The following is a 14,724-nucleotide window of genomic DNA, read 5'->3' as shown; positions in this document are numbered from 1 at the left end:
CTACCATGGGCCCACACTCTCATGGGACCCAATGCACAGATAGAGTGCCTGTAGACAACTCACCAAACCCAGGCCAGCACAAAACGCAGCTGTCAATTAGTAGAAGTTGGAGACAGAGAGGACATGCAATGAGAAAGCAGGAGAGGGTGCAGAAAGCCAGCCTGGGGAGGGGAGCTGTGCAGGGGCAGGATTTAGGCAACCCAAGGTGCAGTATATTAACTTTTAGGTTGCCTGCGCAAGGCAGAGCCAGATTCCGCATGCGGAATCCCGCAGCAGATTCTGACTCTGGCAGCAGTGGTGTCCGCCGAACCTGTTCTGACACCTCTTTTCTGTGCTGTGGATGGACCCAGAGGCTTGCCATCACACATGCACAGTACAGATTTTTTTATTCTGTGCCGTCACTAGGACGATGGCACAGAATCCTCGACCTGTCCACAATGTGCATTGCGGACGGGCTGCGGGTTGGATGGCTTCCACTGACTTCAATGGAACGCACATGAAAATGGAGTATGCTGCGATTCTTCCTCCGCTAGCAGAAATCGCAGTTGATTTCCGCTCATGTTTAGCAAGCAGCGGACCTCCATAGGAAGTAACCACGGATTCCAAAGCAAATATCTGCCCATATGCAAAAGGCCTTAGGAGTGAATTTACAGTATTTGTGTTCTCTGTCTTCTCCCTGTCTCTCTCTCCCAGCAGTTGATTGTGAAATACTCATATTTGAGAATGAAAACATTTGGGGATTAGCACATGCACTAATACTGTGGACTTCACATAACTTCCAGGCATTCAGCAGTCATCTTAAGAGTCACAATGTGTATGACAGTGGATACTAGGAGGTCTGCATTATCATAAGACAGTTAGGGGTCTGAATGGTCATCAAATATTTTTGTGGGTATATGTATGGCATTTGTAAAGGCAGTAAAAATCAGGATGTGCATAACCAAAGAAACAGGTATAATTGTGAAATATTTATTTAAAGTAAAACAAGATAAAAACCACTATAAAAGCTATTAAAAAATTACCTTTATTACAGATGTTTCAACCCTGCATGGTGGACTTTGTACTTGTGCAGCGGCAGCCATATTTGCAATGGTACTGAGGTGGTTCATCTGGCTCATCGCCATGGTAACAGAGGCTGGAGGTAGGCTTACAGGAATTAGTGGATGGGGCATCATCATGAAAGGAAGTTCCAGACCTAAAAATGGAGATCAAAGAAAGTTTTTAAATTACAGCTTATAATTTTCCGTTAACTATATAAACTATTACACTTAAATTTGATTTGTTTTTAAAGCTGAAAAAGCAAGGAATGGGGAAGATGTCTTGTGCTCTAATCAAGATACAGTACCAAAAGGATTAAAATGGACATTTTCATTTGTAAAAGTCCCAAGATCAAGGGTGAGTTATATTTTATAAATATGGCTAAATATTAAATATAGGTGTAATTGGATATTCACATTGTAGGAGTTTTCTGATTTGGCTAATCCCTTTTATCAGAAGAATTTTTGAAAATAAGCTGATCAGAGGGTTTACCATTGTTTAGGGCCCTAGTGATCAGCTATAATCTGTGGAGAAGCCTGACTGCAAATGCTTAATTCCTCTGCAGCGACAGTAGAAGAAAAATGAAACATAACACAGTTCCCATGGAAAGCAAAAGACTGTGTATGCATTAAATGGATGCACTAGGTCCCCAAGAGGGACAGATACTCTCCTCTAGAACCTCAGAATTCTGGCTGACTCAACTAGACCACCCACTACCCCAGCTAGATGCCCTGCTATCACTTCTAACCCTCCAGAAAATGTCAATTTTTTAAATTGTGGATTTTGAATTTATGTCTCTTATAAATATATTTAGCACAGACCTTAAATGAATTTTAACTCCGTTCAGACGAGCGTGGTTTACATGCTGTTACAATAGCGTGTAAACCACGCTTCTATAGAAATTAATAGGCTGCTTTGGAAGCGCTCACACAGAGCTTTTTTTTACCAGCACAGAATAGGAGCTGGTAAAAAAGATAGGACAGCCAGTGCTGCACCGCTGTCCATGGTGCTTACCATCGGCTCCAATGGGAGCCGCAGTAGCATTCTTCCCCGTAGCATGAACAAGTGAACGGGCAGCTCCGCAGAGCACGGAGCAGCTCGTCTACTGCATGTCAGCAGCGTGGTTTACACGCTGTTGTAACAGTATGTAACCCACGCTCGCCTGAACGAGGCCTTAAGAACTAGTAAGTCATTTCCCCTTTTACGTTCCAGTGGTCATAACTTTTTTTTGTCATTGTAGCTGTATGATATCTTGTATTTTGTGGGACAAGTTCTAGTTTTTTTTATATAAACCAACTTTTACTAATTTTTTGAATAGAAAAAAAGCTATTTCACCATTGCTTTTCGTAGTTATTTTTACAGCTTTCACGGTGTTGTATAAATATGTTATCCTTATTCTAGGGGTCATTATGATTATGAGAATACCAAATTTATTTAGGCTGTATTATGTTTTACAACTTTTGCGCAACCTAAACACATTTTTTTACAAAAAAGACTTTTTGTGTGATAACACATTTCAGGACTCGAGCCTTTTGAATTTTCTGTCGACAGAGCTGTATGTAGGCTTGTTTTTTAAAGAACTACAGTTTTTATTTGTACTATTTTGAGATATATATATTTTTGTTTTATTTCTTTTTAAGCCAAAATGAGGTGAACAGCAAGCGTTTATTCTAGCATTTTCTTTTTTTTTTATTTCTCTTTATGGAATTTATTGTGCTGAATAAATAATGTATTGTTATATTTTATGAGTTGTTATGGAGGTGGCAATACCAATTATGTGCAGGGTATTTTTGATTTTTTTCAATTTATCCAATACTTAAAGGCTTGTGTAAGGGGGAAAAAACTTTTAAAAAAAATTGTAAAATCATTTAGATGCCACAGTCAGCAATGAGTGCAGCATCTGAAGGGTTTAATGGTATAAAGGAGTGACTAGATGAATAAGTCTTCATTTTTTTCACTCTTTTTCTGGACAAAAAACAAAAATGAGCAAATATGCTCTCTGATTGATGGGAAGGGTGTTATATCATAAACAAAAATTAATGTCACCCATCCATTAGGACAAGGATAGACAGGAGAGTCCCATAGCTTCTCTCCTGCCACTGGTATCCTCTTCCCCTCCTTCTTTGCTCTACACCCCATTAAAACGTGACAGTTGAATTCAGAATTCCCAACCCCACTTCAAACAGCTGTGGTTTTGGTTCTGTAAGTGCAAATAACATACTTTTAAAGCAAACAGTTTGGGCTTTAAAATCACACTTAAAGAATGTAATTAGCACTGACAGAAATGGAGCCATTTGAAGTAGAATAAGCTCAGTTCATCCAAAATTGAAATGTCCTTTTCCTGCAGAACGAATTGAGCTCGTCCCTCCTGTTGGAGGGATTGGATAAAGGTTAAGCTTCTATAAAGTGACATATCCATTATCATTGGTGGCACACTTCAAAAATGAGACCAAAATGTGTAGGAAACTAAAACTAAGATGAGCAGACACTGGCACATTGTACTCATACAGGTAACAATTTTTCATATCCTTCTCATTGCTTTCAAATTTATTTAAAGAGATGCAGTTCGATACAGAATTAGTAAACACTATTCAGAATTCTCCATACAACTTCTAATACAATCTTTATATGAACGACAATGATAAAAGAAGAAGGACTAAGGAACATATGGACAATCAGACATATTGAAACCAATCTCATTTTATACTGAACCAGTCTACATACTGAACACTACAAGATTTGTAGACAAAATTGATATTAAGATTGTGCTCCCATTTGAAAATCATTTAAGATTTTATATAGAGGGAAATAATCTACTTAAAGGTTAACTAACTTGTAAATGCATTGTATTTTATATTGATCTAGAGTTATAGCCTGCATTATAGGTACTGATGTATTCAGAGTTCTGCTGGATGCCATTGGAAATGTCAACAAGCTTCTTATCAACTATTTGTTGAGCTAATATAATGCATTGAAACATTTAGCTTTTCTTACAGATGTAGCAGTCGTGACTTAAGCGTAGTTATAACTCGATTTACAGCAGCTTAGTACACTGTAGTTACGTTATCATAATGCGTTAAACGTCAAGTTAACATTTTTTAGATCTGTACATCACAGTACTTTGCATCCTCTGGTGGAAAGATAGCTCTTCCCAGAATGTCAAACACCAGAGAACACTCGGTGCAGACGTTGGGTCAGCCAGTTAGCTGGAAGATTTGCTGTCTGAAGTCTATAAAAAAACTGTAAAGTAATGTAAGGCAATAAATTGTAAAGTTAATTATTGCAGAATTAATTCTGTATGTAAACTTCCAAATGATGTTCAATAGTGAACATTCATAAACTTTGGAAAGAAGCATGCCCTCTATAAAATCCTTTATGATTACAAACTGTAGAAAAACCTAGATATCTTTGATACAGCACTTAGGAGTGGCAGCCATCCTCAATTCTCTAGTACAGAACTATAAGCAGCAAGTATCAACTTGTGCCTCCTGCTGTTGTAGTGAATGTGGGTGACACATTTAGATTTACATAAGAGCATGAAGATCTGAACTTTTTATCGACATTCCAAGACTGGAGGCGATACGCAAATGACTTTAGATTATCAGGCTGGAGGTAGGGTCCTTTTTAGACAAGCCAATTATTGTTTGAATGAGCAAGTGATGTCATCGCTAGCTCATTCACTCTCGTGCAGCCTGTTTAACCAGTCAGATACATTATTGACTTGATCAAACGAGAATAATTCAGTCTTTCACATTCACTGTATAACAAAATAAGAGGGATTGAACAGAACGATAAGTGAACGAGCCAACAATGATTTTTATGCCTGCACAAAATGAACGACGAACGAAAATGAATGATTATCGTTTGTTGTTCAGTCATTGGCTCACATTTAGACCGAACGATTATCGTTCACTTTCACTTGTTTGAACGATTTTTTGGAACAGTAACCATTCTGTCTAAAAGCACCTTTAGCAGGTGGGAAAACCAAATAATTATTCATTAGGCAGACTCAAGGATTTGTACTATCTATATTTTTCATAAATTAACATTTTTAGTATAAATTAAATATTTACTTTCCTCATTTATATAGCATATACATATTCCACAGTGCTTCATACTGAATTGTCATCCCGTACATCTGATCCTGGGCCTATGGGAGCTTACAATCTGAATTTACCTATTAGTATATTTTAGAGTGTGGAAGGAAGCCTAGAGAGTAGTGCCTTATGCGAGTACCTGCCCACTCGTCTCTAAAGATTCGGGTGCCGATGCCCCCCGCTCCTCCCAGCTCACTCCTGCAACTCGCCGCTCTTCCCCGCCGGCACCCGAATCTTTAGAGACGAGCGGGCAGGTACTCGCATAAGGCACTACTCACTCGAGTAGTTTGCCTTAGCGAGTACGCGCGCTCATCTCTACTGAGTACCCATAAGAAACCCAAGCAAACACAGTGATAAGGAAAATAATCAATACCAATTATCAATATAATTTTTGTATTTGCCGATATATTACTGTATCTGGGCCTGTATATGCTGGCTTCACATTTGGCCTCATGTCTGGCAAGGATTAAATGTTCTTCAAATAATGTACTACAGCTAAAACAATCCAATGTGACTTAGGCCTTAGTCAGACGGGCGTTTTTTCGCGCGATTTGCGCATGCGCATGCGTCCGGCGATTTTTTAAAACCATTGCTTTGCAATGGTATCGGACACATGAGTGCTTTTTATGCGCTCGTCCGATAAATTATAGAACAGAAATCGCAGATCGCACCTATCTGCGATTCCTGTTCTCTTCTCTATATGCGCTCAATGGGGCCGGCGGCAGCAGCGCCGACCCCATTGAGAACATATAGAAGACAAATCATTCTTCTCTGCCACAGCTGTAACAGCTGTGACAGAGAAGAACGATGTTAGCCCATTGAATTTAATGGAGCCGGCAATACAGCCAGCTCCATTGAAAGCAATGGGCTGCCGGCGAGCGCAGGATGAATTGTCGGGAAGGGCTTAAATATATAAGCCCTTCCCTGCAATTCATCCAGAAATGTGTAAAAATTAAAAATATATACATACTCACCTTGTCCCGGCAGACGGAGTTCAGAGCGGCCGGCCTGCAGTGGGTGTGAAGGGGGTGTGAGTCAGACTTGCCCCTGATTGGCTCAGCAACTCTATCATTCTATGACTCTAGGTGTAGTCATTTTTGACCATTATCCTCATGAAAAACCATCAGCATTCTAACTGACTAGTGAGTAGCCAGTCTGCTATAGGCATAGTCTGTGGCATGAAACTACAGTGCTAATATGCCATGCACCCAGAGCCCTTGAAATATGTAGTCAGAGCAGAAGGAAGTGATCGATCAATGATTGTCCCCCTATTCTTTGGTGTTTGAATCATCAGAAGGCCAGCAATTTCAACTACCATATAGCGTTCAGTTTCCTAATGTCAGCCATGTGGATTCAGAATGTCAATTTAACATATATTAAGCACTAATGAATTAAAAGATATATTTTTTTAAGTTTTCAGTAAAAGCACCTGATAGAATTTGTTGCCTTATGAGGGATGAATGGCCGCATGTCGTACCATTTGGCAGAAGGTGATTCTGTTGTAGAGAGTTGAGAGGATGAGTAACTGGAAGGTTATGCTGTCCAGGCAAGGTGGCATGGTTAACAGAGGCTTGTGATCCTTGGGTAGGGAGAGACTGAAGTTTTTCTTTCTCCCAAGAACCATCACTGCTCCCTGTAGAGACGAATATACATTGAATTGAATTTAGGATGGTTTAAATATCCATTAACAAGATCAAGGAATCAACATATGGCCTTTACTTTAAACGGTCTTCTGTACTTACATTAGATCAATGGAGAGAAGTAGACTAAGGGTCTCTCTTGACATGTTATGTTGTGATTTTTGTTTTCTAATTTTAGAGTCATCATAATAAATGTATATTTATTTCTGGACAGAATTATACATTCCATGTTTGATCCTCATTAGATTGGATGAGTTGGAGACATAAGATTAAATGATATTATGGAATGTTACGTGAAAAATTATTTTTACTGAATGAGAAAGTAATAAAGTGTAGAAACTAAATATACAACTTCATAACATGGGGCGCTGCTAGTAAAAGAAGAACCTGAACCATTTTCCATATAGGTGCAGATCTTTACCTTAAAACATATAAGCAAATTAAAGAATTTAAGTTTTAAGTGCAGTTCATCATGAAGCCTTGGTTATGGGATGCTTCTGAAAGGATAGCTTTAGTACTTCTAAATCTGTCATTGAACAGTTTTTTTCTGATGAAGCCTCATTTAGTTAAAATAACAATGGAAGTTCACCTACTGGCCCATGGGAAACCAGACATTACACACTGTGGAAAAGTCAGTTCTGCTACATTGGCAAACTCAGCCAATGGAGGGGTGAAAGTAATATCACCTGGCCTCTATGCTTTGTTCTATTCTCCCCTATATCTACCATTTCCTGGGCCCTTTTTGTTTCTCCAAGATGGCAGCATGCCTCCTCTCACTATCTGGTGCGAACTGTGTATCAGTACTCTGAGTTACTGAATGCTGCTTTTTGATTGTCTAGTGGTGCTCACTGAACAGCAATGGCCAATCAGAAAGCAAGTGTAGTGCATCGGTAGTCTACGACACTACCAATGCACAGTGTTCATGAGGTAGTCAGGAAAGTTAGGAGGCCATATTGAAAGACCCAATACAAATATTTCTATCATAAAAAGTGAAGGCATATTGATAAGTTATGCTGACATTTCATGCTTCATGGCCAGTGGGGGTCTATCCTCTACAACTCGACTACCACCTAAACATTCCTGCATAGCAGTGTGCCACTCCAACTGTTGTTCAGAAAGTTGCTATACACCTTCGCCCAAGTGAATAAGACTGTGTTGCAATTCTCTGCACAGCAGATGGGCAAAAATGCTGCTGTGCAAAATAAAGTTGTGAAGGAGCTGCAAACTTTTTGATATCAGCTGACATCAATTTATTCCCGAGACCCTTTATGCAATACTTTTGAACACAATTTGGATATCAAGAAAGCTGAACTTGAAAACTACAGCTATGTAACATGGCCAATATCATAATTTATCTGATAAGTCTACTAGTTATGACATATGCTCTGACCCATCTATGTCAACATGAGTCATTCTAGTTTATGGGTAGTCTGGCACTGGCATGCTTATCCTGCTAATACTGTCGGTAGTTTGGGGGAACATAAGACAAAATAAGTCTCCACTAAAGTATCCTCTCATTTAATGTTGTCAACTATAATTTGACTAATCTTTCCTCCTGACAAAAAAGTGCCAAATACCTAGTCAAGGGTACGATACAATATTTAGTGATATCATTTTGGAGTTTTTTTGACATGGTCCTTTAAATCCAAGTACAGATCTGTGTTTGAAAGTATGCTAATTGGTACATTTTATTGTCTGTAATACATATGCAGATTTGCATATAATACACATTCACATTGTCATTTCATGTTCTTCTAAAATGCAACCTCTGAGCATTTTATCCTAATGAATAAATGAGTTTGTCCTTTATGTATAAAATATAGTTTATATTTGTTGCAACAGATTTTTAATAATAAATGATTTTAGGTATGCTTGAACATATTCAATAAAGTGTGATTAATTTGGTTTTTCAAAAATGCAAACTAGACATTACTATATTACTTTGCAAAATGCACAGCTTGCAACATTATTGTCTCAGTGGGATCTTAAATTGAATTGTAAAATGTGTCTTATTTCCAGTTTGATTTATGTAAGAAATTGCAGAGGATAATGCCCTTTTTGAAGTTTCATTGCTTCCTGAATGAAAAAAATAGTACTCAAGAAAGCATGTTATGTAGAGCTGTAAATTACTGGGAAGCTGTAATGCATATTGGTGACAAGGATGTCATGTTCCCATGTTTGATTTTTATAACTTGTTTTTTTTTTATTGCTGCTTTGTGTTGTGGCACATGATATGATGAATCCTACAGTACACATGTTCAGTGATTTCATTGCTGTAGCCTAAGTAATTACAGAATCTCTTTCTACTCTAAAAAGAGGGTCTTCCGGTGCCCTAAGAATTAATCTATGATACCATTTAACTTAGCTTTTTGAAGTAAATATCACTAGATAAAAGCCAGCTGCCTCTGTATAATGGCATACTTGAATGAATGTAACTGTGTTTGAAAATGAGTACAAATCTTCTAAAAAGCTTCATTTCCATAAGAAAGCTTAGAGATCTACAAAAGAATAAATTCTGAAACAGAATTAACCAGTAGAAAGCAGAATATATTAAGGGCCAAACAAATTTGCACCTTGTTTGTATGGGCTGGCTGTTTCTTGCAGCTTCTAGGTGGATATCATTAGCACTGCAGGCCAAGGTAAGATATCTTTCTGAAATAACATGACACTTTAAAAAAGAACATGGCAGTAAGACTATTCTCCTTTCTATGTAGATGACTCTCCAGGGCCTCATCCGGTGCTATCAGCAGAATACAGAGGGTGTTTATGGAAATCTGTATTCTGTTAAAGTTTTAATCAAGAGAGTTTTTGTAGCCATTGACGAGTTTCTCCCCCCCCCCCCCAGAATATTGACTGCCATAAACACCACTTACATCCTGCTGAGAGAAAGTGCAGAGCAGTGATGGGTAACATAATCTTGAGACCCCCAAAATGCGGTTTAAGGGAAAGTCTTGAAAATTGCAGAAAACAGTGCTGGAGATGGTGTACATAGTTTCAGTCCTGCTGCATAGGTACACATTAGTGTGTGAGGGTCAATTATATATTACCTTAATAGTGTGCTATTTGGAGTTGCTATTATCTTTCAAGTGAATTTCCAGATATCCATTACTGAAAACCCGTACATGCCTAATACTGATAGTTGGTTAGTGGTATCCCGTCTAGGCAATGCTCTGTGAGCTAAATTGGCTGGACTCAAAGCCTATACAGAAATCTTGAAAATGGTGATGACTTGAAATATCAGCTGAGGAACTTTTTGTTATACAATTATTACACAGATATTACCATCTCAGGCATTTATGGCATATCCACAGGATATGCCAGGAAAGCCTCATAAGTGTGGGTCTTAATAGTAGGAATATCACTATTTGTAGACCCAACCACCCCTCGCTTGGCTGTATGAGGTGGTTGGGATTGTGGAAACAGTAGAATGCATTATGACATTTCAGCTGCACTTAGCTGTTTCCATCCACCATCTAAAAAACGATATTTCTACCATGGCCATGCTTGGCAACACCCTTTAAGCTTTATTTATATAAATCGGCAAAACCACTTTAATGGCATCATACAGAGTAACCAGAGTGACATATGTGCATGAATTTCTAGAATTTTCATAAAGCGTGCAGAGATTCGCATTCTACTGTTATCATCTATGAGTGGCTTCTTGTTTACTGTGAGTGGAGGCAAGCAACCAGAACAGTCTCCGGCCTGTTCTGCCTGCATTCATTGACTATTCTTCGCTCCTATGTGAAAGCAGAGGAGTGATTACCACTGGGACAACTATCGTGCCGTATGAAAGGACCCTAAAAATGTACTGTTTACTGTGTATTAAGCTATTTGTGAGATGATACTATAGCTATCTGATCCTACTAAAATGCTGGTTGCTGAAATGTATTTCATGTCACTTTTGGCACGTTCACACATTCTGAATTTGGTGAGGATTTCAGTGAGTATTGTATGCTGAAATCCTTATCAAATCTGTTCACAATTGGCCTTCAATACAAGTGAATGGGGATTTTGTAAATCATTCACATTTATAAAAATAAAAATCTGTACAGAATTTTTCTACGCCACAGAAAAGATCTTCTTGTGGATTCTGTCTGAAAAAAAGCCACAGGTTAGGTGCTTTGAATGAGGCTAATCCTTGTGTGGATCTGCAAGCTCATGCACTGCACATCTATGGCAGAAATCCGAGTGTTAGCCTTGGATTCCTGCTGTGGATCCTCTTGCAAATAAATATCAGATTTGCCATAGGCAATATGTGAACATTGTTACAGTCTACGGGCTCAGTCAGACGAGCGTGTTTTACACGCTGCTACAACAGCGTGTAAACCACGCTTCTATAGCAAGTGGAGAATCTGCGCTTCTAAAAAAAGAACGAACAGCGAGTGTCGACCGGCAGTTGGCTCCATGGTATGAACTGACCAGGGTGTTTACCATAGGCTCCTATGGGAGCCATGGAAGCAGGCTGCCCGCAACACGGACATGTGAACGGGCTGCTCTACGGAGCTAGGGGCAGCCCATTCATGCGCATAATCCCTTCATGTCAGGAGCATGGTTTACACGTTGCTTAGCAGTGTGTAAACCACGCTTGTCTGACTGAGCCCTTAAAGGCATTTTACAAACCGTGTTTCACAAACATATTTATCACTTTCTTTATAGTCTCTTTTTACTAGCTAAATAGGGTTTCCCCAATAAAGACTCTGATGGATTATTGACATATATTGACAACTGCTGGACATCCTAAGAAGGGCATATGTGGTTACTCTTCATTAAAATGAATGGAAGCAGCAGGCTTTAGAAACTCAAAATTCATATAGCTATATAATGTATATGCTGTAAAATGTTGCTCAAAGCTAGACATACCCTTTGAGGTAGGTCTGAGATCTTGAAAAGGAAGGGTTTATTGGGGTGTTCTTCATGATACAAATAAGGACTTGCAAGGACTAACCTGCAATCCTCCAAAATCTAACTTTATATACTTACCCATGAACAAATATTTCTATAAGCGTGAATTAGATCCTACTATACCACGAGGTGCTCGTTTCGTCTCGCCTGTGGGTCAACAGTTGCCATCCCTGTATTGGTCTACATAACCATTTCATGACATAATATATAGTTGATCGGGTAAATAACTCACTAGCAAAGATCTGCTTCTTGTATGTCAGGAAAATATGGTACCAGTGTCAGCAGAATGGTATGAAAAAAACCTCTTGAAATAGCAGGAAGGCTCAACCTATTTAATAGACAATTATGGATGAGTGCATTATCTCACTCAAATTAAGCAAGATAAGTTAACAAAGCTTGCCAACTGAAGTGCTTCCTTTCAGAAATGTTGCTTTGTCCTGTTATTCTACAGCACATAAGTTATTGATGCATGACAGCTTAAAATATTTTTGCCATTAACTACAGCAAGCATGTTATTTTTGTTATTCATGGAGAAAGCTGCTTTTAGTTAAAACATAAAAATGCTAGTTACAAGGTTTCTGCAAACATAACTGCCATTCCATTAAGTAAATGGTGCTGTGAACAGTAAATAGTGGCCCCAAGGGAAATGTACGTATTGATTTTGCTTCCATGTTGGTTGGCTTATGTTTGCAATTGTCAAATCTAATCTTAGCTTGTGTTATAATAAGTATACTCATAACTACTTAGAGAAAGAAGAAAATATTAATTATAAAATATTGATAATTTCCTACTCTTTCAGATCCGCGCTGCTGTGTTTATGTGCTTTGACATTACATTGAAAACTAGAAACCCTAATAAATAAACAACACAGTAATTATACTGACATAATTCTCCAGCCTGGAGAATAAATGATACAAATTCAGAAAGTATTGGTGCATGATGAACGTCAAGGCTTATAAGCACATTTGTAAGTGTGTGAAGCTGCAGTAATTGCCTCAGAAAAAAAACCTGAATCAGAATGAATGGATGAGTCATATTAAAATATCAATTGCAAACATTGTAGCAAAATGTTGCAGTTTAAAGGGTTTGACTATATTTTACTCTCCTGCAGGTAATCACAGGTATTTAGTAAACCTATTCACTAGAAAAGAACTATCCATTCCCTATACATATTCTGTACTTAAATTCCTTCCATAATCTTGTTTAATAACATTAGAACATATCGAATTTCATGAATGCAAGATTTCATATAGGACTTCACACAATCGGATTCCCATTTCAGAATTCGCGATCGGTGTCCACTCAGAGGATCCTCAGCAAATCGCACGCATTGGAAGGCTTGTACTTTTAGTTCTTCGCTCACACTCACCGATATGAATTCCGTATTCCGGGAGTGGAGAAAAAATCGCAGCATGCTCTGTTTTGCTGCGGACTCCATGCGGGCGGCCTCCATTGAAGTCAATGGAGGCCGACTGACACACATGGGCTGTGGGTACTCATGTCATCGCTAAGAGACGACGCGGGAAATACAAATATTGAAAAAAAATCTGTACTGCGTATGACTGAGGGTAAGCTGCCATGGTCATATGCAATGCAGAAATCACAGGTACACAGGGTCACCGTCTGGCTTCATAGCCAGAAATTTACCTGGTCATGTGAAGCTGGCCTAACATGAGGTATATAGGTCATAGGTAAAGTGGTTGTGCCCCTTCTAGCCACTTTGCTGCAGGAAGCAGACAGGAAGCAGACAGCGCCATTCATTGCGTAGTGGCCCGGGTTGGTACTGCAGGAGAGTCCTATTCAGGTGAATGGGATTCGGCCTGCAGTAGCGACCAGGGCCACTCTGCAATGCACAGAGTTGTCTGCTTCCTGCAGCAAAACAGCTAGAAGTAAGAAAAGCCCTTTTAAGGATACATTCATTCACCCACCAGTCTCTTTCGCATTGGTAGGAGCTCTCAGATGAGTACAAATAATTTGAAATAAAGCTGTTGATTACATTTAGCGCAGTTTTTTTGAGACAGAACATCATGACTCAGCTTATTGTTACCAAACAATGTGATTATGGGCTCATGCAGACAAACATAGTTTCTGCACTGCTAGCAGCGCATAGAACACGATTCTATAAGGTGGTTCCTACAGAAGCGTTCACATTGATGATTGTTAGGAGCACAAAAAAGTACGCAACTAGCAAAGATAGGGCATGCAAGTGCAAACTTGTATATCAGCTCTGAGGTGCGTGCAAAGATAGGACTTGTCCTATCTTTGCTGCGTGCTTTCCATAGGCTCCTATGGGAGCATTGAAAGCACGCAGCTCGCACCTCAGATCATGTGAATGGGCTACTTTAAGTAGCTTAAAGCAGCCCATTCACGGGATCTTTACAGCACTGTTAGCAGTGAGCTTTTCTCGCTTTTGTATTTAACCCTTTCTTGCTCAGCACTGTACTATTATGTCATTGCTGAAATTTTGTTCTCGCAAAGCGCAGTAATAGTACAGTTTATTGATGGCATACGTACAAAAGCTGTGCCCATGCAATCTCTTGCGGGTGCCGGTATATTCTATAGTTGGTACCCTGCAATAATTGCCAAGATTGGATATAAGTCTGATTCTGACTGTGTAAGCCTTTGCCACATCTAAGTAGCTACCAGTCGCAATCAAGGAAGGGGAGATGGGATGAGCTGCCATGGCAGTCGGAGGCCTAACAATGGATTCCAGTCCTGTCATGGCTGGCAATGTATAGAAAATGGGACAATATACAAATAGAACAATTGTATAAAAGTTATAGAATAGAAAGCATTTCACTGTGCTATATGAGCGATTAGAAGACTGCACATCCAAGTCCTCTACTGGAACATGGAAAAAATGAGAAAAAGGTGAAATTAAAAAAAAATACAATATTGGTATTGGTGCATATATGAAGACTGGTACAATGAAGTGAACACATTATTTATCCAACGTGGTGAGCCTGTGAAAAAGCAAAAACAAAAATACTGACAAAATACAGTTTTTTGTTCATTTATTCTCCCAAAAAATGGCACCAAAGAAA

The 14,724-nt window shown here is 39.0% G+C and overlaps 1 protein-coding gene across 11 annotated transcripts in view; it reads right to left on the bottom strand.

The window, feature by feature from the left end:
- Positions 1 to 14,724, bottom strand: part of DACH1 (dachshund family transcription factor 1) — a 326,316-nt gene that overhangs the window by 95,613 nt on the left and 215,979 nt on the right. For 5 of the 11 annotated variants that reach the window (XM_066581217.1, XM_066581254.1, XM_066581226.1 and 2 more), the window contains 2 exons: positions 6,565 to 6,768; positions 1,023 to 1,195 (listed from right to left, as the gene is read on the bottom strand). In XM_066581217.1, coding sequence (XP_066437314.1) covers positions 1,023 to 1,195; positions 6,565 to 6,768 — 377 coding nt within the window. The remainder of the gene's footprint in view (positions 1 to 1,022; positions 1,196 to 6,564; positions 6,769 to 14,724) is intronic. The other 6 variants (XM_066581243.1, XM_066581247.1, XM_066581277.1 and 3 more) reach the window with 2 other exon arrangements.

The sequence above is a fragment of the Eleutherodactylus coqui genome, chromosome 1 (assembly GCF_035609145.1).
Source record: "Eleutherodactylus coqui strain aEleCoq1 chromosome 1, aEleCoq1.hap1, whole genome shotgun sequence".
In the NCBI taxonomy this organism is placed as follows: Eukaryota; Metazoa; Chordata; class Amphibia; order Anura; family Eleutherodactylidae; genus Eleutherodactylus; species Eleutherodactylus coqui.
The sequence above is the reverse complement of the archived record's forward strand: the minus strand, read 5'-3'. Positions and strand labels throughout refer to the sequence as shown.